The 24888-nt window shown below is 35.4% G+C and overlaps 2 protein-coding genes and 1 long non-coding RNA gene across 3 annotated transcripts; all 3 read right to left on the bottom strand.

Moving 5' to 3' along the window:
• Positions 1 to 3130: 3130 nt before the first annotated feature.
• Positions 3131 to 14178, bottom strand: LOC136040767 (uncharacterized). The gene is made up of 2 exons (XR_010620878.1): positions 14067 to 14178; positions 3131 to 3228 (listed from the first exon to the last, which is right to left on the bottom strand). It is a non-coding gene; the product is annotated as an uncharacterized LOC136040767 (long non-coding RNA).
• A 4629-nt stretch (positions 14179 to 18807) lies between these two features.
• Positions 18808 to 19197, bottom strand: LOC136040699 (uridine phosphorylase 2-like). The gene has a single exon (XM_065724999.1). The coding sequence runs from the start codon at positions 19195 to 19197 to the stop codon at positions 18808 to 18810; it is 390 nt and encodes a 129-aa protein (XP_065581071.1).
• Positions 19198 to 19239: 42 nt separating this feature from the next.
• On the bottom strand, positions 19240 to 19548 carry LOC136040700 (uridine phosphorylase 2-like). Its single transcript, XM_065725000.1, has one exon. The coding sequence runs from the start codon at positions 19546 to 19548 to the stop codon at positions 19240 to 19242; it is 309 nt and encodes a 102-aa protein (XP_065581072.1).
• Between the last annotated feature and the right edge of the window lie 5340 nt (positions 19549 to 24888).

A 24888-nucleotide genomic window follows, 5' to 3' on the forward strand; every position in this document is an offset into this window, starting at 1 on the left:
ATGTGTTTTGTCAAAAATTATAGTTGATTCTAATATTTCCATTACTTTGGGCTTGATTCCATTCTGTACTATAAATATTGATAACATGCAATTCCTTCATGTAACACTATTTCTAGCTGTAGTTTTCCTATACTCTTCTTATTTTTGTTTAGCCTTCCTATTTTTGTTTAGCCCTGGTTTATTTTAAGACCGAATGTTACACAAGCGAAAAACCTGTCGGCTTTTTTCTAGCAGAACCTTGTAAAGAACGAACTACTTTGTCATCGCTGTTACCCAAGACACCCTTTGAAGCACATTATCATTGATTTTTTTTTGCTCTTCAAGCCAGGGGATTGTAAGTTTCCTGAAAAAGGCGTTCTGCTATGACAATTTTGATGATTTACTTTTGTTCATTTCCAACACCTATTATAGGGGTTTTGGGCTATTTTTCGTAATCCCCGTAAATTTTTTTTCAAAATGAAATTTTACTATGAAGATTAATTAGATAAGGGTTACATTCCCGAATCAGTTAAAAACGGATATTTTTCTCAATCACCACTTTTTTTGTAAGAGAGCTTTTAAATTTTTGGTCGATATAGGCAGTGGTTCGTTCTTTACTGGATTGCAGCTAGACTAAACACGATAAGTAGAAATAATTTAACTTCATATTGCACACCAATAGAAATAGCATTTTAAAAACTTACACAGCCTATAAAAATAGCTCCTTTTAATGGGTATCCCAAGAAACCGACTTACAAGTTTTAAGATCCCAGTGCTTCTACTGCTTACAACTGTAAGCAGTTATATCAGTCAATATATTTCAGTAAATGCTCAAGAACATTATTTCCGTTGTTATTAATTGTCTTAAATAAGTAAAATAGGAGATTTCTTCTGTCTTAATCTCCTTGGGATTTTTGTTTTGTTCTAGCCTCTGCGGTTCACCTCCTCTCATCATTTTTGCCTTGTAATGTAGTTGCCAAAAATTGTTTTCTGAGCTATATTTAAAGAGAGGACCAACATGAGATTTAGGATCAAGCTTTGAAAGAACATATAATGCACTATTGAGCTTCCTTATAGAAGAGTTGAGCAAACGGTGTTCGCTCATCTATTTACTAGCCCTACCTTTCACGGCATAAGCACTATAAGGAACAAAGAATAGCACATCATCGGCACCTAAGCAAAAACGTGTATTTCGCATTCGAGTACTTTATGGGGAGAGCAAAAATAAGTTTATGGAAATTGTTTATTTTAGTGCTTAATAAAGAATAAAATTTATACAAATTAAAATGCATTGATGAAAAGTACGGCTTCACTTTGGTAGGGGTCTGCACATAATAACAACGGGGATTTCAAATCTCGTGAGCATTCATTGATTCGCCCCACCTTTTTGTTCTTATGCTCGTTACTATGTCTGAAAGGTATTTTTACATCGTTAAAAGCAGGGCTCGGTACCAACTTGCCAAATCGGCACCAAATTGAAAAGAAAACGACAGTGATTAAAGCTTGAAAAATTTCCTAGTTTTTGGTGTTAATGTATAAAAACGGGAACGATTTCATCATGATCATTAAAAAGAGAAAGGAAACCCTCGAAAAAAGACGTCTGTCGTGACCAGGTAAAAGAACAGCATAGAGGCCCCGTCGTTCCTTATTCAATGCTTCTGACCTGAAGCACTTGACCGTGGGAAATTATATTGGGTCTTGAATTGAACATAGATGAGTTGCATCTCGTACCTTACTATGCGGAGTAAACTATAAGGGTACCAAAAGGCTCCCATGTAAAGTACAGAGCTATGCGTATTCTGTGTGTTTTCCTTATGTTTTCTTCATTCCAGTCACTTCGTATGGAAGGAGTGATTTCGGAAACTTAGGATGGGACTCGTTCAATCGGATACTAGAAATTCTGGTACCAATTTTTAAGGATTTTTACTAACTTACTTAACATGCTACTGGTGGGTTTTCTATGCAAACTATCTTCGTTAAATGTTCTTATCTTATAAAAAAAAAAAACAAAAAAACAATACGCTCTTTTCTTGGAAAAAGCCAGCTTATCATTTTCACTTGTAGCCTACGCTCTTAAAACGATAGAGAAAAATACAAGGTGGGTCTATTTTTTAGGGTATATCTCCTACCCCCTTCTTTGTAACTCCTGTCTCCACTTCAATTCTGTTTAGTTAGTACTGCGCATGCTATGCCTTCTAACCCCCTTGCTCAACTATGCATATGCCCTGTTTCTGACCCCTATGGTCGGCTGAAGGCATCACCTCTCTTAGATCCATCTTTGAACCCTTTTGTTCTGTATGCGTACGTTCTATTTTTGATCTCTTTAGTCTGCAGTGTGTATATTCTACTCTTTGCAGCAGTAGCTGCAACAATTTAAATTTTGTCAAAGAATATTGAGCTTAAAAAAGTGTGATGTCTTTGGCGCTCTTGATAAGTGTTTCTTCGTGTGTTTGCCAAGCTAGACTAATCAAGCATGAAGTTTTTGCAGTATACAATATTGGAACGATGAAAATGGTTATAAACTTTAAAAATCTTTAGCTGATTCACTGAAAAACTTAGAAACCACGACATGGAATGATGTCATGCGAGGATCATAGGCCCGTGACTTACAAAAGCGAGGAAAGGCCGAGCGTCAAGTTTCTGACTGTAAGGAGTGGTAAGTTACAAAAAAAGGAACTTTTTTCTTTTGCCTTTGTTAGAAAGAAATCTGATCTGTGTATCTCATTCTCTTAAATAAAGATTTTAGCTGTCAGAGTATTTGTCAGCATGCGATTTTTTTTTTTCACTAAAGCTAGGATTTATACGACAATCCTAGAATCATGTATTACTGTAAGCTACATAAAACTTGAAAATAATATTTTAATATGAAAAAGTTCTCAAAAATTATTCCTGAAAAGAAAAAAAAGCCAGAAGGATGACGTCACGCGAAAATCAAGGCTTCGAGTTACTGACTATAAGCCTAACCCGAGGCAGACTTATTGCTAATGAAGCTGGCTCGTTGGCTGTGACACTGAGGCACAACCTACCGACTGAAGCAAGTGGGGAAAGAAACATATACAGGCCCCTGTATTTGATCGCGGCTTTGGCACTGACATGTTTATGAAGTTGATCTTTGCCTCTGTTGGAACAAGACCCTTTTCGTTTTGAAGCCCATCACGTGGTCCAACCTCAACTATCTTCACTTTCTTTGACAAACTTCTACTTAGTAGCCTTCTTGAACAAACTGATGACATCAACACCATATTAAGTCTAAAAAAAAGTGTAATGTTGAAATATAAACCTACTTAATAATTATCATGTCAGTAAGCATTATGGGAATGTTTCTGAGAACCTTCAGTAGCCATAATTTTTCCGTACATATACCAACAATCATTTTCATCGGATCAAATCAAAGTTGTTCAATTCATTATACCATATGCTAAGGCAGTAAGAGTTCAGTACTATTTGCAAAACTTTTGGTTAGTTAAAATAATCAACTTTAGGTCATCATAAGCATATCCCAGAGCTTCTGAGGAGAGGGTAGGTTCTTGCGTACTTTTGGATGGAAATTCTCTGTTCTCCCTAATTATCCTTACAGATGGTGGATAATGTTTTACAAGCAGCTAATCAGGGTAGCAAGAATCAGGGCAGCTAAAGCTGCAATAAGCTACTAGGGAAAAGCTGTAATTAGTTTCTAAATTCAAATAACCGAAACTTCTTCAAATAAGCAGAAATTGTTTTTGTTTTCATAAGTTTATTCTAATGAAAATGGATAAAACCTTTATGAACACAGCCAAATAATTATTTTGGAAATACCATTTTTCTTCCCATCAATATTGAGAACTTCAATCTTAAGTCTTCTCTAGTCAGATTAAAGATAATACCATCCTGAGAAAAATACGAATCATTCCTTAAAGTTGTGACCTACTTAGATCGTTTTTGTGGCCAGAAATGTCAATATGCTAGTTAAAAAGAACAAAAAAAAAAACATGCAGCCAATTTGGAGGCCAGACCCTGGCACTAAGCATATGGTAGGCTTGTATATATTGTTTCTCGTTGCCGCTTGTCTTCTAACTGCAGATAATGTGAACTTCTTTTTGATGTCAGGGCTTCAGGTTAGATTAGATACAGCCACCCTGAGAAAAATACTGAAAGGGCATATAATTATAACAAACAGATTTTATTAAATAAATGCACATTGTTTGTTTAAAGGGAGTATTTGTATACGCTTTTCTTTTGTTTTGAGTCATGGGGTGTCAAATAGGCAATAACAATTGAATTAAGGAAGTCTGGCGTGAATTCAATTCATCGTTCCTGTTTAAGCATCAAAGAATTATTCATTTTATAGGATTTGTTTTCTTATGGAACTCTTTGTGACTCTCACTGTTGCTTCTCTTCTATCCACAGACTCCATTAACGATTTGATACAGTCGTTGTGATACTGGTTGCCAAATGTCTTCTAGCCGCAAATCTCGCCTAGGCTTCATTCTCATGCATCATTACCTTGACTTTCTTCCATGCCTTTTACTTTAGCTATTTGGACTCATTCAAAATCACATGTTCCAATGCCTATGCCCTCTGAAATATCTAAAATTGGCACAATAATTTGTTTATTCTTTAATATCAAAGAGGCAAATCATCAATTTCAGCTGAATTAAGAAATTCAATTCCTCCTTTCTGCTTAGCATTATCCTTTTTCAATTGTATTTTTCTGAAATATTTCAGTTCTGCAATAACATAATTATAGTGTTATTCTTTAGTTTTAAGTCATATTTTTGTTTGCAATTCAATATGATTTGTTGCTGTTTCTTGGTCCATGTCTTTTTCTTTAGCTGTTCAGTCATTTGTCATTTTGTGTAATTTTGCTTATGTCATGCATAGTAAATATTATTCCTCCTTCTATCCTTCATGGACACAAAAATAAAAGTTCTTTATTCAACTGTAATTTTCTTCAAAGCAGTTTGTCATCTTGTATAATTTTCCATGCATCATAGATACTACATATATACAATATAAGAGCCCATGGGATGGAACTAATGTACTTTATGCTCTTGAAATGTGCTTGTAAAATGGCATCAGTCTTATGGGTTTTTTCAAAGTAAACGCTCAAAACGAATTTTCTCAAACTCATGATTTTTCTAGATTATTTTTTCAGGCCAGAAAATGCAAGGATGTTAATTAAAAAAAAAAAAAAAAAAAAAAAAGAAAAAAAAAAAAAAAAAAAAAAAAAAAAAAAAGAGCAATCTTCGAGTAAAACCAAATTTACACAATAAATAATTATTGCTTGTTTAAAGAGAGTAGCTGTTTAGGGACATATAAAAGCACACATACAATATGTATATATATATATATATATATATATATATATATATATATATATATATATATATATATATATAGCTCCTACTACTAAAAACTTAGGGCAGCAGAAAACAAGCTGAGGCCAACAGAGGTGCACAAGCTCTTCCTCCATCCTTATCTATTCAAAGCTTTCCTCTTTACACCCTCCTAACAAGTTCCAATTTCCTTTAAATTCTTTCTTACAACATCTTCCCACTCCATTCACAGGGACCTCTTCATCCCATTCCTGTTTGTTTAGCTATTGTTGGATGGTTGAAAAGGACAATTTACAACAAAAAGTGTTGTAGCCATCCCAATTTTTCTCTCATTATAGCCCTAGAAAGTGGGATTGAACCATATTTTCTGTACAGCTTTCTGTTTGAAATATAATCGATTGGTAGACCATTGATAGACAATTACTATGAAAAACACTAAACAAACCCTCCTTTGTCTTCTGAAGCCAATATTTCAGAATTGTACATGACCATTGTCATCACTGTAACTTCCAATAATCTAATGTTGATTTGTAGAATTATCTTCCTACTCTTCCAAACTTTTTTCAATTGTGAAGATAAAACCCTAGGCCTCTGCTATTCCACTTTTATTATCTTCATTGTATCCACCATCTTTACTAACAATAATACCCAGCTAACCAAAACAATCCACTTGATTGAATCTTCTTGTTAACTAACATCATCTCTACACATTCATTTATTCCTATTCTAAGTGACTTAGTCTTCTTAACATTAACTTTCAATGTTTTGCACCCTAAACTCCCAAAAAATTATTCGTTTTGCTAGCATCTTCATCTAGGACATTCAAATCATGAGCATAATCACAGCCTATGAGAGAATTATGTTTCTATTTGATTCCATACTTTCCATGAGGCCCTCCATTCCAAAGGCTCACAACTTTTGCTGGCTTCCTTAATAACAAAGTCCGTCAAAATGATACATTTAAATGGGGATAGACCTTAACTCCTGATTCAATACAAAATCAGCTATTAACCTCATTTCCCACCTTAACAGCAGCAATATTGTTCCTGTATATAACAGTTAGCACTAATCACTTTAATGTATTTATCATGTAAACCCTACAAGGGTAGGATCTTCACTAAGGCTCTTCTACTGGGTATATCAAATGCCTGTTCATAATCTTATAGCACAATTACTAATCTAAGATTAAAAATGTGGTCAATGCATCCTCTACCCTTCCTAAAATCACACTTTTTCCCTCAAAACCTTATCTACAGGATCTCCAAGCCTAAAACATATTGAAAAATTTTGCTTCCTATAGAAATCAAGCTAATGTCTATATAATTACCACACCACACACACAAAAAAAACAACAAACTAAACTAAATTAAGTCAAAACATCACCACACCATTTGAAGTTGTATGCTTTCCATTATGACCAACAAGGATTTCCAAAAAGGACAATGCACCATAAATGACAATAAAAAAAATCCTGATTTACCTAATTATTTACAGTCCTAAGAAGTGAGATCACACCATACTTTTCATGGACCTAACTTTAAATAGAGTATGAAAGATGGTTGGTTATGACAGGCAGCATCGGACTCCCAGCAAGACACTCTCATGATGAGGTTGGCATCGGTCAGTAATTGAATGGGATGGGCAATCCCCCTCATATTTCTATGACTTGTAATATGCCCCAGAAATATTCATAGTCACTTATTCTTCTGAACATCTTCAAGTCCCAAAACAACGCCCTGTGCCTTGACTATTTTATTTTTTACATCTCTATAGAATCCACCATTTTGACTATTAAAGCTACCAAGATAGACAATGCTATACATTTGGTTGATCTTTGTGTTCAATCTCATCTTCTCTTTTCATCCTCATTCATTCCTAATTTAAGCAATTTAGTCTTAAAGAAGAATATAAAAGAAATTTTTTTTTTAAATTACTGAAAAAATTCCAACAATTTGGAAGTGAAAGGACAGTTATTTTGCACAGAAGAGTCAGAGACAGTACTGAAAAGATTGAAAAATAATGAGGCAGCAGCTGCTGATAGCAGAGTAAATAAGTTTTCGAAATATGATGGTTGGAAAGTTTGAATTAAATTACTGGGGGGCATAAGGTATAATTTTAAGAAAAAGGGAATGTACCTAGTGATATAAAGAAAACTTTAATTGAACCCAACTACAAGAAAGGTGACAAGCGTGAAACAAGCCCCTGTGACAACCAAATTCCCAAAACCCATCCTCTAGAATTTTACCCCATGTTTTTTACATAGCCTAAGGATATATCTGGCCCTATTATGAGGGAGAGTGCTCAGATGTAATTACAATAGTATTAATCATAATATTGGAAACAGAGTTGAAGGGAAAATATATTAGGAGTTTTTTCAATTACCAATCATTACTTATCAAGGTTGAATGTGAACCCACCGCTTTCTAAGTATGCTAATCGATTCCCTTGGAAATAAATTATAGTAAATTTATAGATATTCACATAATTTAACTAGGAAGAAAGTAAATACAGCATTTGATGCCTTTTTTATGCTCTTTCCAAATTCAATTATTACTTCTAGGGAAAATTCCTTTTTGAGCCCTTAATGGGGGTCCAAAAGGTAACTTGCTACCTTATCTATAGTTCTTACACTATGATTTCAAGTTAAGGCAGATCACCTTCGTTTTGATCTAATGTTATTTTCCTATCTTAAACAATGTTTAATATCATTTTCAGGAATCGGTATTTTTTAGTCAGAAATTCCATGTTTATACTCTTAAAGATAGCCAAAAATATGTACAAAGTATTTTTCCAAAAAATACCACTGGTAATTAAGTAAAAAATAAACTGATTTTATTTGTTTCATCTGAAGTCTTCGAAAACTTGAAATGGCCTCTCTTGAAATGACAACCTTTATTTTTGGTCAGATTATGGCTTATAAAGCCAATAATGCTCAGGGTTTTTATTTGTATTTTTAAATAAGATATTGACAAGATATTTTTACTACATAAGATAGTATTCTCTGTCTTCTTTGTTTTTATTTTATTATTATTTTTTTAATGGCTCTGTCCAATTTGGTCAAAACCCTTATCTATCATGACTTTGACAAAATGATTGGTCCAATTTGAATGGGTTAGTTTTATTACGACTTGACAGCTTTGTTGATGACTATAGAGGAATATAAAGAACTAATCTTTATGGAGATACGATGGATCTAATAAAAGGGAACCAATGTTTACCCCCTCCATGATGGCTGGTTGGTCTCCAATCCCTTTTGACTTATAAATAAGGACTAGAACTGTCAATTTCTGATGTAAAAAGTATCCTCTAAAGTTTCTATGACTTTGATGAGGAGGCAGTCCCCCTCCAATACATGGCCAAAAACATGTGCAAAGTATTTTTCCAAAAAAAACACTGGTAATTAAGTAAAAAATAAACTGGTTTTATTTGTTTCATCTGAAGTCTTCAAAAGCTTAGGTTTTAGTTTTTTTTTTTTGAAAATGGCCTCTCTTGACATGACAACCTTTATTTTTGGTCAGATTATGGCTTATAAAGCCAATAGTGCTCAGGGTTTTTATATGTAATTTTAAATAAGATATTGATATGATATTTTTACTATATAAGAAAGTGTTCTCTGTCTCCTTTAGTTTTTTTTTTTTTTTTTAAATGGCTCTGTCCAACTTTGTCAAAACCCTTATCTATTATGACTTTGACAAACAGATTCGTCCAATTTGCCATACTAAAGCCTATTCCTAATGGGTTAGTTTTATTACGACTTGACTTGATAGCTTTGTTGACGGCTATAGAGAAATATAAAGATGCTAATCTTTATAGAGATACAATAGATCTAATAGAAGGGAGCCAATGTTTGCCCCCTCCCTCACGGCTGGTTGGCCTCCAATCCCTTTCAACATAAAAATAAGGACTAGAACTCTCAATTTCTGATCTAAAAGCATCCTCTAAAGTTTCCATGACCTTGAGGAGGAGGCAATCCCCCTCTAATACAGAACGCTTATTTTGGGGTTAAATATTTCTCTTCATTTTCCTAATTACAGTGTAGGATAGAAATATTCCAAAAATCCTGGCTATAGCCCTAGGAATTATACATCAATCTCTACCTCCACCCTCCCCTTGTCTCTCCCATTGACGGGAGATCAGATCTGGTCTGGTTATGTCAATCATGTATCTAGAACTTGTGCTTATTCTTCCCATCAATTTTTCATCCTGATCTCTCTACTATAAGCATTTTCCAAGATTTCCGGTTTCCAGGATTTGCTTCTTCCCCCCCCCTCCACCGCCCAAAGTCCCCAGATCTGATCCAAATTGAAAATGGATTATCCAAGACATGATATCTTTCTATATACCAAGTTTCATTAAGATCTGATTGCCCATTCATGAGACAAACATATCTCAATCTTCACAATTTCCCCTTCCTCCAGACCCCCCTCCTAGACGGTTGAATCGTGGAAATGACTGTTATAAAGTCGATTTGTGCAGGTCCCTGACATGCCTACCAATTTTCATTGTCCTAGCATGTCCAGAAGCACCAAACTCACTAAAGCACTAGACCCCCCCCCCCAAAGAGAGCAAATCCGGTCCGATTATGTCAATCACGTATCTAGGAGTTGTAATTATTCTTCTCACCAGGTTTCATCCCAATCTCTCCACTCTAAGCATTTCCCAAGATTTCCAGTTTCCCCCTCCAACTCCCCCCAATGTCACCAGATCTGGTTGGGATTTAAAATAAGAGCTTTGAGACACTAGATCCTTCTAATATCAAATTTCATTAAGATCTGACCACCTATTTGTAAGTTGAAAATACCTCATTTTTTCTATTTTTTCCAAATTCACCATCCTTTAACACTGCCCCACCCCCAGATGGTTGAATTGGGGAAGCAACTATTTCTAATTTAATCTGGTCTGGTCCCTGATATGCCTGCCAACTTTCACTGTTGTAGCTTATATGGAAGTGCCCAAACTAGCAAAACTGGGACCAACAGACAGACAGACCAACAGACAGAAATTGTGATCACTATATGTCACTTGGTAAATACCAAGTGCCATAAAAAGGTACTTCAACTTCTACAATGGGGTCCTCTTACAGTTTTGTAGTCATGGAGGGAGTTTCAAAGTTTGTATTTTAATGCCAAAACATCCCAGTTCTCATTGAGCCTTCAGATAAATTAAATTTTAAAAAATAAGTTTTTTCAGCTGAAAGTAAGGAACATTTTCTCATTGATCCTTCAGATAAATATAAAATGAGTTCTAAGGGAGAGAAAAGGGGAGGGCCAATGTAGAAAATGATGCATAATCTAGGGTCTGTAAACAGAACTTTTGCTTTTTGTGAAAGGGTAAAAAAGAAAGACTTTAAAACATCCATCATAAATTTGAAATTGATCTTTAATGTCATTTGATTTATTGGAAAATTTCTGGTCTATACTTTTTTGTAAGTCAAAAGTGATTGGAGACCAGTCAACCACAAAGAGTATTTTTCAAGGAGGAAGGTACATGTCTAGACCTAAACCTTTGTATATGCCAGCACTGTAAAAAAATGAGGATTTACTGTCATTTACTTGATAAATTTATCATTTATGTTCAATTATTAACTAATTAAAGTTTGCATTGCATAAAATAAAGTTTTTGTATATAAAGTTTTTAAAGTATTATATATATATATATATATATATATATATATATATATATATATATATATATATATATATATATATATATATATATATATATATATATATATATATATATATAATAACATATAACAACCTGTATTTTCTCTGGGTTCTTCCTACTCACTAACCTGATTACTATTTGAAACCCTATCAATTTCAAAGGCCTCCGAGTACCTTTGACTTAAACTGGAACATAACACTTATGTCATTGTAAGCATAGGCAATTAAAGACACAGGAAAAAGTTAAGAGAATCACCTTAAAAAGTTAGCTAAAAGTGATAGAGATATAAACATATCTCTGTATACAAAAAACAAGATCTTAAACAACTCTGTATGTTTCAGTGTTGTTAGAAACAAAGAAAAAAAACAGGATACATCAGGCTACCTATACAAAAATGCAGTTTTCCTTATTGTTTAAGGTGAAGTCTGCAAGTTTCATATCTAGCTTTTCACCAATGGTGATTCTAATGGTATACTTTTTTTTGCTATGACCCTTCTTTTATGGGTTTCAGGCTCTTTTATAAAAATTTATGTAAATTTGTTTTTAAAATAACAGTTTACTAATAAGACTAATGAAAATAATGATTACCATTCCTGAATCAGCAACAGATGGCAGCTTTTTCTCATTTTGACAGTTTTTTTTACAAACATATTTTTCAACCTTTGGTTACTGTGGATTGTTCTTAGCCCCTTTAAGAGCTCAAAATGGAATTTCTCCCAGAAGAAATTATTGAGTTTGGATAGAGAATAGAAAATGTATCAAGGGATGTATTCACTTTTTACTGGCAAAATTATTTGAATATATATAAATTTACCAATTTTATATTTAACCCTCAAAGCAGAATCTTGTTTTTATTAGAAAATGGCTACCAGAAATTTTGAAAACTACCTTAAAATAATCATAAATGCTTAATTGGTCTATCTTATTCCTATAGGTCCATTGCTTCACTTTAATGTGCAGCTCTCCAGAAGGAGACATGCTAGAACAAAAAGAGACACATTGTTAGATTGCTAATTTTTATAGTTTGTGTTCATGATTTGACAATTCACCCCTAAGCCCCAATCCCCTCCTATGGTCTCAAATAGACTAACCCTAGACTATGTAAAACAGAACTAACATGATAATTGATAGCATTGGTTCAAAAAGATATAAAAAAGGGAAATATGATTCATGTGTGTTTACTGCATATTATAAAGTAAGAATTCAATCATTGATCCACTGTAGAACCAGTTTATTTTTGGGTTAGCATGAGGCAAGACAAAGAGAAGTAACAGAATAGATGAAAAATATATAGGCATAATAGGGGCTATATATTTGTACATTGGGGGAGGGGAGGGTGTAAAGTATTTGGACAGTGTGAAATTAGAAAACAAATCTTATGATATAATATGCAGAATGATTGTACCCATCAGGCCAAATTCACTTCTAAAGTATTATATTTTTATCATAGCCTACTTAGGTATATTTCATGGTAAAATTATAGCAGTTCATATAACTGGCTTACCAATAAAGTGAATAAACAACCTGATGCCTTTTTTTATGTTCTTTATGAATATAATAATTGCTTCTACTGTAAATTCAAATGTTTTCAAAAACAACAGAAAAAGATGGCACTGAGAAAACATAGTATTATTTTTTGGAAAACCAGCAATAACTCATACTTTAACTGAAAATTTGTCATTTTTAAGAGCTCAAAAAGTGCTTAAATTTGACTTTGTGGTAGAAGCAATTATTATATTCCTTAAGAACATAAAAAGGACATCAAGTGGTATGTTCACTGTATTGGTAAGTCAGCTATATGAATTGTCATATTTTTTTTTAAATTTGTCATCTTTAACAGCTCAAAAAGTGCTTAAATTTGAATTCACAGTAGAAGGGATTATTATATTTGCAAAGAACATAAAAAAAGGCATTGAGTGGTATATTCACTTTATTAGTAAGCCGTTTATATGAACTGCTATAATTTTACCTATTGCATTAGAATTGAGCATCAGAGAAACAGGTTCTACTTAGACAAAGAATATTTGGTAGTAGGTACCTTACACAAGCATAGTTTTCTGTGTTTAGTCTAACTATTTAAACCATTAGAGGGGGCTGAGGATGAATTGCCAAGAACAGGCTTACACTAAGCAAAAATCAAAATGTGTATTGTTTTGTTTTAGAATAGCTTCTTCTGAAGAGAAGCTATTCTTGACCTTTACTGCCCAGGCCTAATGGATATCATACAGCAATTTGACTATTGAAGCAATAATTAGCTCTCCAAGTACTAGAATATTACCCTATAAAGGGTATGGTTTGGAAGATTCCCAGCTCATACCTGAAACTGTTACTAATTTACATGCTACAATAGCATTGGCTATTAGCCAGTAAAGTTCTAGTTTATTGACTTTGACTATCTTGGAAAGGGGTTAGGTTAGGGAAAATGTTAGGTTACATTTTTTCAGAAACTTTCAGGGATGGGTCTACAGGCTAAAGTAGCCTATATCCTGGGAAGATATTTTGAAGTACCCACCTCCACCCCTTTTCCCTGAAATTCACCTACATGACAGGTCTACACATATAGAAATTATGACAAAACAGCATTTTACCTTAATTTTCAGTTACCAGTTGCTTTTTCTCTGCCTTTAGTTCTGAAAATGCAATTCCTGTTATTTAAGAAGAATTCTGAGCCATATCAATTTTTATTCAAAATTCAGTAAATGTATTTTCATATCTTTACAATCTTACAAATTGGGATTGAGCAAAGTTGTGAAGCTGAAAACAATTTCGCTGTACTTCATTCAAGCAGAAGATCTATTTTGCAAGGTTTCACTTTTATAACACACATATTTTTAAAGGTCAGGACCCTCTAGATGGAGAAGGAGTGGAGGTATGTACTTCAAAATACCTTCCCAGGATACACATTAGCCTTTAGACCCATCCCTGAAAGTTTCAATTCCCTAACCTAACCCCTTTCCAAGATATCCAAAAGCCAATAAACTAGAATTTTACCCTATTAGCCTACTTTCTTTTAAAGGGCTAGCCTAATTAAGCAGACATTTGCAAAACCACAAACATAAGACTAAACTTCAAACAGGGCAACCATTTTTTCAGTTTTACTTCTACCTTTGTAACATTCTTGAAGGTATTTTAAGTCTAATATTCCCGTTTATCTCCGAGATATGATATATTTCTATCTAGAAAAAAATTTATAATTCTGGCCTACATTTGAATTTTGGCAGACCATTACGGCGGGTTAACATTAGTTAACGAGAGTTCCCACTGATGAAATTGCCAGCAAAAACGGCGAGTATTCGCATGATCCGTCAAATTTCTTCTTTTTTTTGCTGCAAGGTTATGCGTCACGACAGTCCAACGGCTGCGTTGAAATATTTCTACTGGGCCGTTGAAAATCACACCCGTTATTCTGAATTGAAACCTTTGTAGAACCATAAATTGCAATTAATTGAGAAACTATATATATTTACCAGAAGTTTTCCTTAATATTTGACGAACAATATGAGGGCCGTGTCTTTTTAACACAAGATTTTAATGCGTGAGACTTGGGAAATATTTCAAGAGAAATGAGCATAGAAGATAAGAATTGCATTTTTCATTTGATATGATTATTCTACGCGCTTTACTCCTCGAATATTTTTCCTGACTTCTAGAACTTTATTTAGCCTTTTCCTATGCATCTGCTTTTCAAATATTTCATATTATTTTTTGTGCTTGAACGGATACAGGAAACCGTTTCTGTGTGAATATTTTTGCTATTTCAAATGAGTCTGGTGTTTGCATAAGTTTGAGTCTCAGTTAAATCTCAATATGAATGTGACTTTAGCATAACCAAATTGAGCAAATACTTAAAGAAAACGATCTTCTTTAACTTGCATACTTTTTGAATTTATCTCAATGGGTTCTTTGATACCGTCTCACAGATCACTCCAGTATTTACTCATTTTTCTGCTAGCAATTATTTGCCTATATTTGTTTCGGTAATCGTCATCGACATGATAACGCTCCTTGATCTTTCGTTTGACTCTTTCAGTTTTTGCTTCTTGATAGCCCTGGTCTGTCAAATATCTATGTTGTCCTCTGTTATATTTTACTTTTTTATAATCTGGATCACGAGACAACTTACAAACTATTCTTATGCATGCTCAAGCTCTATTCCTTTCAGCAGCCTTTCTCTTTTAAATATGCTTCTCTTATGCTCGAGGAGGCTAGTGTTATTTCTGTAGTGCTGTTTTCTTGTAATAAATAGTTCAGCTGCTCAGCTCCGATACTTTTCTTGGTTTTCCTTCCGTTTAGCCTCCTGTCTAGTCAGCATCCCAAACTACATACTTATGGTGTTAATTGTCAAAGCATCATCAATTGAAACATGAAATTGCTTCATAGCTGTGGCAATTGCTGTACTTTGTGTGTAACGAGAATTTTAAGAAATTCATTTGCTATTGTTATTTGAAATATCTTTGTTATTTTTTTTAAAAACAAATTCAAAGAGATGGACTAATACGTCAATTAAAAATTCACAAAAATAACTCTTATATGACGTTCACAGTGTTTCCCATTTTAATGCAGACAATCTGCGTCTATGTAGCACAGAACTAGGAATATCCTCTCTTATCATGTGTTTTGTCAAAAATTATAGTTGATTCTAATATTTCCATTACTTTGGGCTTGATTCCATTCTGTACTATAAATATTGATAACATGCAATTCCTTCATGTAACACTATTTCTAGCTGTAGTTTTCCTATACTCTTCTTATTTTTGTTTAGCCTTCCTATTTTTGTTTAGCCCTGGTTTATTTTAAGACCGAATGTTACACAAGCGAAAAACCTGTCGGCTTTTTTCTAGCAGAACCTTGTAAAGAACGAACTACTTTGTCATCGCTGTTACCCAAGACACCCTTTGAAGCACATTATCATTGATTTTTTTTTGCTCTTCAAGCCAGGGGATTGTAAGTTTCCTGAAAAAGGCGTTCTGCTATGACAATTTTGATGATTTACTTTTGTTCATTTCCAACACCTATTATAGGGGTTTTGGGCTATTTTTCGTAATCCCCGTAAATTTTTTTTCAAAATGAAATTTTACTATGAAGATTAATTAGATAAGGGTTACATTCCCGAATCAGTTAAAAACGGATATTTTTCTCAATCACCACTTTTTTTGTAAGAGAGCTTTTAAATTTTTGGTCGATATAGGCAGTGGTTCGTTCTTTACTGGATTGCAGCTAGACTAAACACGATAAGTAGAAATAATTTAACTTCATATTGCACACCAATAGAAATAGCATTTTAAAAACTTACACAGCCTATAAAAATAGCTCCTTTTAATGGGTATCCCAAGAAACCGACTTACAAGTTTTAAGATCCCAGTGCTTCTACTGCTTACAACTGTAAGCAGTTATATCAGTCAATATATTTCAGTAAATGCTCAAGAACATTATTTCCGTTGTTATTAATTGTCTTAAATAAGTAAAATAGGAGATTTCTTCTGTCTTAATCTCCTTGGGATTTTTGTTTTGTTCTAGCCTCTGCGGTTCACCTCCTCTCATCATTTTTGCCTTGTAATGTAGTTGCCAAAAATTGTTTTCTGAGCTATATTTAAAGAGAGGACCAACATGAGATTTAGGATCAAGCTTTGAAAGAACATATAATGCACTATTGAGCTTCCTTATAGAAGAGTTGAGCAAACGGTGTTCGCTCATCTATTTACTAGCCCTACCTTTCACGGCATAAGCACTATAAGGAACAAAGAATAGCACATCATCGGCACCTAAGCAAAAACGTGTATTTCGCATTCGAGTACTTTATGGGGAGAGCAAAAATAAGTTTATGGAAATTGTTTATTTTAGTGCTTAATAAAGAATAAAATTTATACAAATTAAAATGCATTGATGAAAAGTACGGCTTCACTTTGGTAGGGGTCTGCACATAATAACAACGGGGATTTCAAATCTCGTGAGCATTCATTGATTCGCCCCACCTTTTTGTTCTTATGCTCGTTACTATGTCTGAAAGGTATTTTTACATCGTTAAAAGCAGGGCTCGGTACCAACTTGCCAAATCGGCACCAAATTGAAAAGAAAACGACAGTGATTAAAGCTTGAAAAATTTCCTAGTTTTTGGTGTTAATGTATAAAAACGGGAACGATTTCATCATGATCATTAAAAAGAGAAAGGAAACCCTCGAAAAAAGACGTCTGTCGTGACCAGGTAAAAGAACAGCATAGAGGCCCCGTCGTTCCTTATTCAATGCTTCTGACCTGAAGCACTTGACCGTGGGAAATTATATTGGGTCTTGAATTGAACATAGATGAGTTGCATCTCGTACCTTACTATGCGGAGTAAACTATAAGGGTACCAAAAGGCTCCCATGTAAAGTACAGAGCTATGCGTATTCTGTGTGTTTTCCTTATGTTTTCTTCATTCCAGTCACTTCGTATGGAAGGAGTGATTTCGGAAACTTAGGATGGGACTCGTTCAATCGGATATTATAAATTCTGGTACCAATTTTTAAGGATTTTTACTAACTTACTTAACATGCTACTGGTGGGTTTTCTATGCAAACTATCTTCGTTAAGTGTTCTTATCTTATAAAAAAAAAACAAAAAACAATACACTCTTTTCTTGGAAAAAGCCAGCTTATCATTTTCACTTGTAGCCTACGCTCTTAAAACGATAGAGAAAAATACAAGGTGGGTCTATTTTTTAGGGTATATCTCCTACCCCCTTCTTTGTAACTCCTGTCTCCACTTCAATTCTGTTTAGTTAGTACTGCGCATGCTATGCCTTCTAACCCCCTTGCTCAACTATGCATATGCCCTGTTTCTGACCCCTATGGTCGGCTGAAGGCATCACCTCTCTTAGATCCATCTTTGAACCCTTTTGTTCTGTATGCGTACGTTCTATTTTTGATCTCTTTAGTCTGCAGTGTGTATATTCTACTCTTTGCAGTAGTAGCTGCAACAATTTAAATTTTGTCAAAGAATATTGAGCTTAAAAAAGTGTGATGTCTTTGGCGCTCTTGATAAGTGTTTCTTCGTGTGTTTGCCAAGCTAGACTAATCAAGCATGAAGTTTTTGCAGTATACAATATTGGAACGATGAAAATGGTTATAAACTTTAAAAATCTTTAGCTGATTCACTGAAAAACTTAGAAACCACGACATGGAATGATGTCATGCGAGGATCATAGGCCCGTGACTTACAAAAGCGAGGAAAGGCCGAGCGTCAAGTTTCTGACTGTAAGGAGTGGCAAGTTACAAAAAAAGGAACTTTTTTCTTTTGCCTTTGTTAGAAAGAAATCTGATCTGTGTATCTCATTCTCTTAAATAAAGATTTTAGCTGCGCTACTCAGAGTATTTGTCAGCATGCGATTTTTTTTTTTCACTAAAGCTAGGATTTATACGACAATCCTAGAATCATGTATTACTGTAAGCTACATAAAACTTGAACATAATATTTTAATATGAAAAAGTTCTCAAAAATTATTCCTGAAAAGAAAAAAAAGCCAGAAGGATGACGTCACGCGAAAATCAAGGCTTCGAGTTACTGACTATAAGCCTAACCCGAGGCAGACTTATTGCTAATGAAGCTGGCTCGTTGGCTGTGACACTGAGGCACAACCTACCGACTGAAGCAAGTGGGGAAAGAAACATATACAGGCCCCTGTATTTGATGACGGCTTTGGCACTGACATTTAGTTTGACAGGTTATATATTCGCATTTACTGACAATAAAATTTTCTTTATTTACAAGGATGAATCAAGATGATTTTTTATATACCTTGATGCTAATTTTTGAGGTTTGGTTTGCCATTCGCCTCGTTCTGCTTTTATAGAATTTATTTCATCATCATTTAATTTATTAAGCAAGGTTGGATGACCACTCGAATTCCAGCATGATGGGTTAGTGCTCCAAAAATAACTGCCTCCATTTCAATATTTCGAACTCCGTTCTGATGAAGCTTGTTCAAATATGCAATCTTGTCAGCTTTTCTATAGTCAGAGAAAGCTCCATCCAGTCTTCCTTGGCCTTCGTGAAAGTCATCAGGACACATTGCCTTCCCTATGGTTGTGTTCCACGGATCTTCTGGTCTTGTAAGATTCTTTAAATTCGTCGCTAAGTTGGAGTCAAGTTCTACTGGGCGACTCATTTTCTGGCGGAGCACAGCAAGGTCAAAATTAGCCTCACTGAATCCATTCAGAGATTTACTGGTTATCACAATATTTCCACCTTCAACGCTCATTCCTCCACAGGTTCCTATCCTGAAGGAAACTGGATCCTTTACTTATTCATGATACATAAGTTTAATAATTTCATGAAGCAGGATACCGATAGATGGGACACCCATTCCATGGTTCACTGAAAGAATAGGTCCAACTTTAAACATTGAGTATCTTTGCGCTGACTTTGAAGCATCTAACAGAGTAGTACCGGTCGGCAGACTATACCCTATCTCCTTCATAATGAAATGCGCAAACTCTTCTATGCGAGCTGGCGTACCACCCACGCAAACAAACTTAACATCACCAAATAATGCTTGGAGATCCTGAACTTCAGTATCTAAGTAAATGTGGTATAATGTATTACTTGGCATCCGCTCAAGATGAGGGTTATTTACGTGAAGTTCGTTTTCTGTTTTTATTTTAATTTGAAAGAAAAATTCCTTTTTTCAAAATTTAATTTCTGTTCGTTTTAGTACCATACCCAGGGGTACCCTCTATAAAAGGAGGGCTACTGCCCAGTCAGAACAGATGCTTTAAATCAAAGTTAATGAAATGATTTCAGATTTTAATTTCATAAGTGTTAGATGGACTTGAAACTCTTCTGTGACTTAGGTATTCTTCTCCTATAAGAAAATCAATTCGTTAACACCCTAATTGAAAATGTGTAAGTATGCGATAAACTACAGCTGTTCGTTTTATTGGATAAGCGTGACCTAGGCAAAGAACAAAACAAGCAAATAAATAAGTATTCGTAATAGTTGTTGCCACCATTTTTTTTTATCAAGGAATGATTCCTTTCCTGTCAAACCAAGTTGGGGAGTAATAGGGACTTCCTACTAAAGCAAGTTTTATCGTTCCTGAACTTGGTTAGACAGAGACATTGGCGTAATTTCGTCAAAATCCTATGGGAGGGGGCAAAGTTGGAGCCAATTTTCGCAGATCAAGTAAAAATGGCAGTAAAAACTGAAAAATGAGCAATTTGGTACCATAAAGATATTTTACAGTAATATAAAGGTAAATATATACTAAAGAAAACTGGTCCGTTTCTGCTGATGTTTGAATTATGCAGGCTTATCTTAGTTTTGAAAAATTTTTGAAGAAACTAAATTTCAACTAGGAAGGGGGGCGGACGGGTCTGGGTGGGGGGAAAACCGAGGTCTGGGAGGAGAAATTGCCCCCCCCCGTGTACCATAGCGCATTACACCCCAGGACAGAGAAGGAATCATTTGTTAATAAGATTATTACTTTCCAGGAATCAGTTGGTACGTCTAGTTGTCCTTATCCACCACAATTACAGATGCAAATTACTTTCAACAGTAATTGAAATGAAAATATATCTAAAATACCCTATTTCTTTTAACAGACAGTAGAAATACAATAAAAAAAACTTTGTTAAAATAAAAAAATTGTCAAAACACCTATATCCTTTTTTTTATTTTTCTGATAGTGATTGCGCAAAACCAAGAAAATAGCCTGGTGGATAACCTGATTTTTGAAAATATTCCAATATTTTTTTTTGGTTTTAACTTGTTTACTAAAAAAACCTGATAGTAGAAAAGAAAAACCTTTCTAGGCACTTGCAGAATTTTGTAAGCTCCTTTGCTGTGAATTATTTCCAAATACTGATGCCCCATTCTGATAAAGACACACAAAGATGTGACCAAAAAGGATGGAAAGAAACATTAACTTCCATAAACATACCAAAAAATAAAGTACCTTCTGGGCCTTTAAAGTATAATCAAAGAAACATAAAAAGTTCAAGTCACGTCATTTCAAATACGAATGCGAGAGCTGCAACAATGGAAACGTATCGTTCCTGCAGCTAAAACTCAGGGAAGCGCTCCAGTTGAATGCACCCGGTCCTTCGCTCCCAGCTCCTGTCTCCAACGGAAAGCACCATCCAAAGCTATGATACTACTGTTGATGCGATACTGAAGGCAGATAAGGAAAAACAACTTAGAGAAGGAAAACGGACAAATGTTGCGATCTTTGGTCTCCCGGAGTCAAAAGACACCTCTGACACAGACTTGGTGATCAACCTGACTACAGAGAATGATTTGGGAGCTCACCTGCAGCACCACGACATTCGTGAGGTCGTACGCGTGGGAAGTCAAATAAATGGCAGTAAGCCACGCGTCTTAGTAGTCAAACTGAAGGACCCAATCAAGAAGCGACAGAAAATTCTCAACGCAGCCCCAAATCTAAGAAAATCGACCAACGAACTAGTAAAAAATCAGGTCTACATAAACCCTGATCGAACACCAATGCAAAGGGCACAATTGGCACAACAGCGTCGAGTAAAGTCGAGCCAAGGTCAGGAAGCACAGCAAAACTCTAACGTTACTGGAAGCACCAATCCCAGGTCCAACGGGAACCAGAGAATGAGACAACAAGCGAGACCATCAAATGGTCCCAGCCAACGACAGCCCCAAAATTGACGAGGAAAAGGCCCAAGCCATACAAATGAATCCAAAAAATAAAATAAAATGCCTCTATTTCAACGCTGACTCTCTCTTAAACAAAATGGAGGAAGCAAGGCAGGTTATCAAACTGGAAAATCCGGATATTGTGGCAATAGTAGAAGTTAAACCAAAAAACTACAGATACTTACCTACCGTCACAGAGCTCAGTATCAAAGATTATTATCTGTATGAACAAAATCTGGAAGAGAATACAGGTAGAGGGCTAGCCTGCTATTGTCGAAAAGGCATCAACGTGTATCTAATATCGATGTCAACCGACACGATTGAGCCCAAAGAAAGTCTGTGGATCTGCATTAAGTCTAAAACGACCAGTGACACTGTTCTTGGAATCTGTTATCGTAGCCCCAACAACACTAACACATCCGACGAAGCTCTGTTCTCGCAAATAGCAGCATTCGCTAAGAATACCAATCAAAAGCTTGCTATTGTAGCAGATTTCGATCTCCCTAAGATAGACTGGAATAGGCGATACACCACGGAATCTACTGCAAGCTTGACGAGTAAATTCCTGGACGTTATTAACGAACACTTTCTAGAGCAGCTAATATCTGAGTCAACAAGGATGCGGGGATCTGATACACCAAGTATCCTCGATTTGCTACTGGTAAGCGATGGAGACCTGGTATCAGATATTAAGCAGTTGTCACCAATCGGTAAATCGGATCACTCGGTAATTGTGTTTAGCTTGGAAACGGAGGTTTTGAGGACACGTTGGCAGCGAAACGTAACTACTACAAGGGAGATTACGTTGCTATGAGAAGAGAGCTTTCGGGTGTCAACTGGATTGAAGAATTCAGTGGGTTGAAGTCGTTAGACACCATTTACAACAGGTTCACTACGATTGTAGCCTCAATGGAAGAACAATTTATCCCTATGCACAAGAAATACACCCGTGTTGCATTACCTAAAGCCAATATTGAACTGATTAAAGCAAAACAAAAAGCATGGAGAGACTACAAAAGCAATCGACAAAGTAACGACCGAGAGAAAACATTCAAGAGGCTCCGCAACAGGGTTCGGAAAGCAACAAGAAGAGAAGGAAAGCTTAGAGAACGTAAATTAGCTTTCTCCTTGAAAGAAAACCCAAAAAGTTTCTGGAAACACGTGAACAGCAACAGGAAAAACAAAAGTGGAGTCTCATCTCTTTACGATCCCGTGAAACAAAATCTGGTACACGACCCAACGGACAAGGCAAATACTCTCAACAGCCAGTTCATGCCCAGACAATCTACATCCAAAACTGCTCAAAGAACTTGCAACGGTAATAACAGAGCCACTAGTCTACATTTACAGAAAGTCTCTTGAACTCGGTGAGCTTCCCGCTATTTGGAAAAAAAAGCTATTGTCGTCCCAATATCCAAAGGTGGGAAACGAGAAGACCCATCAAACTACAGAGCGATAAGCCTCAATTGTATCACGTGTAAAGTACTTGAGTCTTTTATTGCAGACCACACCCTAGAACACTTAAAACGGGAAAAAATACTTACCGAAAAGCAGTTTGGTTTTCTTAAGGAACGATCTGCAGAAATCCAGCTGCTTTGTGCCACAGATGATTGGAAGAGAAACATCGACAAGGGGTTCCAGATTGATCTCATATACTTGGATCTCAAGAAAGCCTTTGACAAAGTTCCCCATAAGTGTCTCGTCCAGAAGCTCAGGAAATACGGTCTCTCCTCATCCGGGTCCTCATCCAGTCTTCTTCAATGGATTACGGACTTCTTAACTGGCAGAAAGCAAGTTTTGTGCGTAGCAGGTTGTCTCAGCAATACCGAAGAGGAAGTTCTTAGCGGAGTACCCCAGGGGTCAATCCTCAGCCCTCTTCTGTTTAATATACATCAACGACCTAGTTGAGGGCATTGAATCTGACATCCTTCTCTACGCAGACGACACAAAGCTCTATCGTGTCATCTCGTCATGTGAAGACATTCACCAGCTGCAGGCGGATCTCCAACGAATCGATGACTGGATGAAGAAGTGGATCATGGAAATCAATACCCAGAAAAGTCATATCCTCACTCTGGGTCCACAAAACTTTTCGTCCTCATACTCTCTTGGTTCTGCTGCACTCACTCTTAGTAAAGAAGAAAGAGACCTAGGCATCTTAGTGGATTCTGAACTGAACTTCAGTACCCACTATGAAGCTGTCGTCAAGAAGGCTTCCAAAGTTGCTGGTATGATCAGAAGAAACTTCTTGTGCGAGGACGACAAAATGCTTGCTACGCTCTATAAGTCCCTTGTCCACCCGATTCTTGAGTATGGACATTGTTCTACAAGACCATACTAGAACAAGGACATAGATGCTCTCGAAAATGTTCAGAGGAGGATAACTAAATTCTCTCTCAGGTTACGCTCCTTCCCTACGAAGAGCGGCTTAGAAAGCTTGAAATCCCAACCCTCGCCTATAGATTCCATCGTGGTGATCTTATTGAACTGTACAAGCTCTGCAATAGAGCCTATGATAACGTACCAGCCCAGAGAATCGTGCAGTTCAATAAAAATCTTCTCCGAGGACATCAGTATAAAGTGAATACGGAACGCTTTTACAAGGACATGGGCCGATGGACTTTCGGCAACCGAGTGGTTCAGCATTGGAACAACTTATCAGAAAGAGTAATCTGCTCCACAAACCTACTGACATTCAAGAAGGAAGTCGATGAATATTATTCAAGTGACATTTTCTCCTTGTGCAAATTTAGAAGAAATGCAAATTAAGATTTTTTGTTTTGTAGAGGCTTAACGGCCTGCCATCAAATTTGCGAATATATATATTTATTTATTTATTTTTAATACAATAAAATCTGGATAAATTCCTGTGTCTCGTGGTTTGTTCTTTGCTAGGTGTCAGCTATCTCTACAGCTACGATACCGATGAAAATTACATAATCCCTATTTATCATGATCTATATCGATTCCTTGTGCAATATATTATACTGTCATTCTTTACGGTAAAAACCTAAAATATGTTTTTTTTTTATTTTTTTTTTCTTTTTAGTTTATTTCCTTTTTTTAGTTTTCTTTTATTTTTTTTATTTTGTTCATTTTTTTTTCCTTTTTTTTATAGAAGATAGTGTAACGGACATACATACAACTTATTTTTATATAGATAGATAAACCAAATTACTCATCATACGTAAATCTATTGAACAGCTCGCATTTGATTACTCTATTATTGACTGTTTGATTGAAGGAAAGAATGAATAAAGTTTCAATGGTTTAATCCATGACAAA

This window comes from Artemia franciscana, chromosome 21, assembly GCF_032884065.1.
Source record: "Artemia franciscana chromosome 21, ASM3288406v1, whole genome shotgun sequence".
NCBI classification, from domain to species: Eukaryota; Metazoa; Arthropoda; class Branchiopoda; order Anostraca; family Artemiidae; genus Artemia; species Artemia franciscana.

Excerpts from the sequence above, each read along its gene's own strand:
- LOC136040699 (XM_065724999.1), bottom strand. The coding sequence starts at position 19,197 with ATGAGCGTTGAAGGTGGAAATATTGTGATAACCAGTAAATCTCTGAAT.
- LOC136040700 (XM_065725000.1), bottom strand. The coding sequence starts at position 19,548 with ATGCCAAGTAATACATTATACCACATTTACTTAGATACTGAAGTTCAG.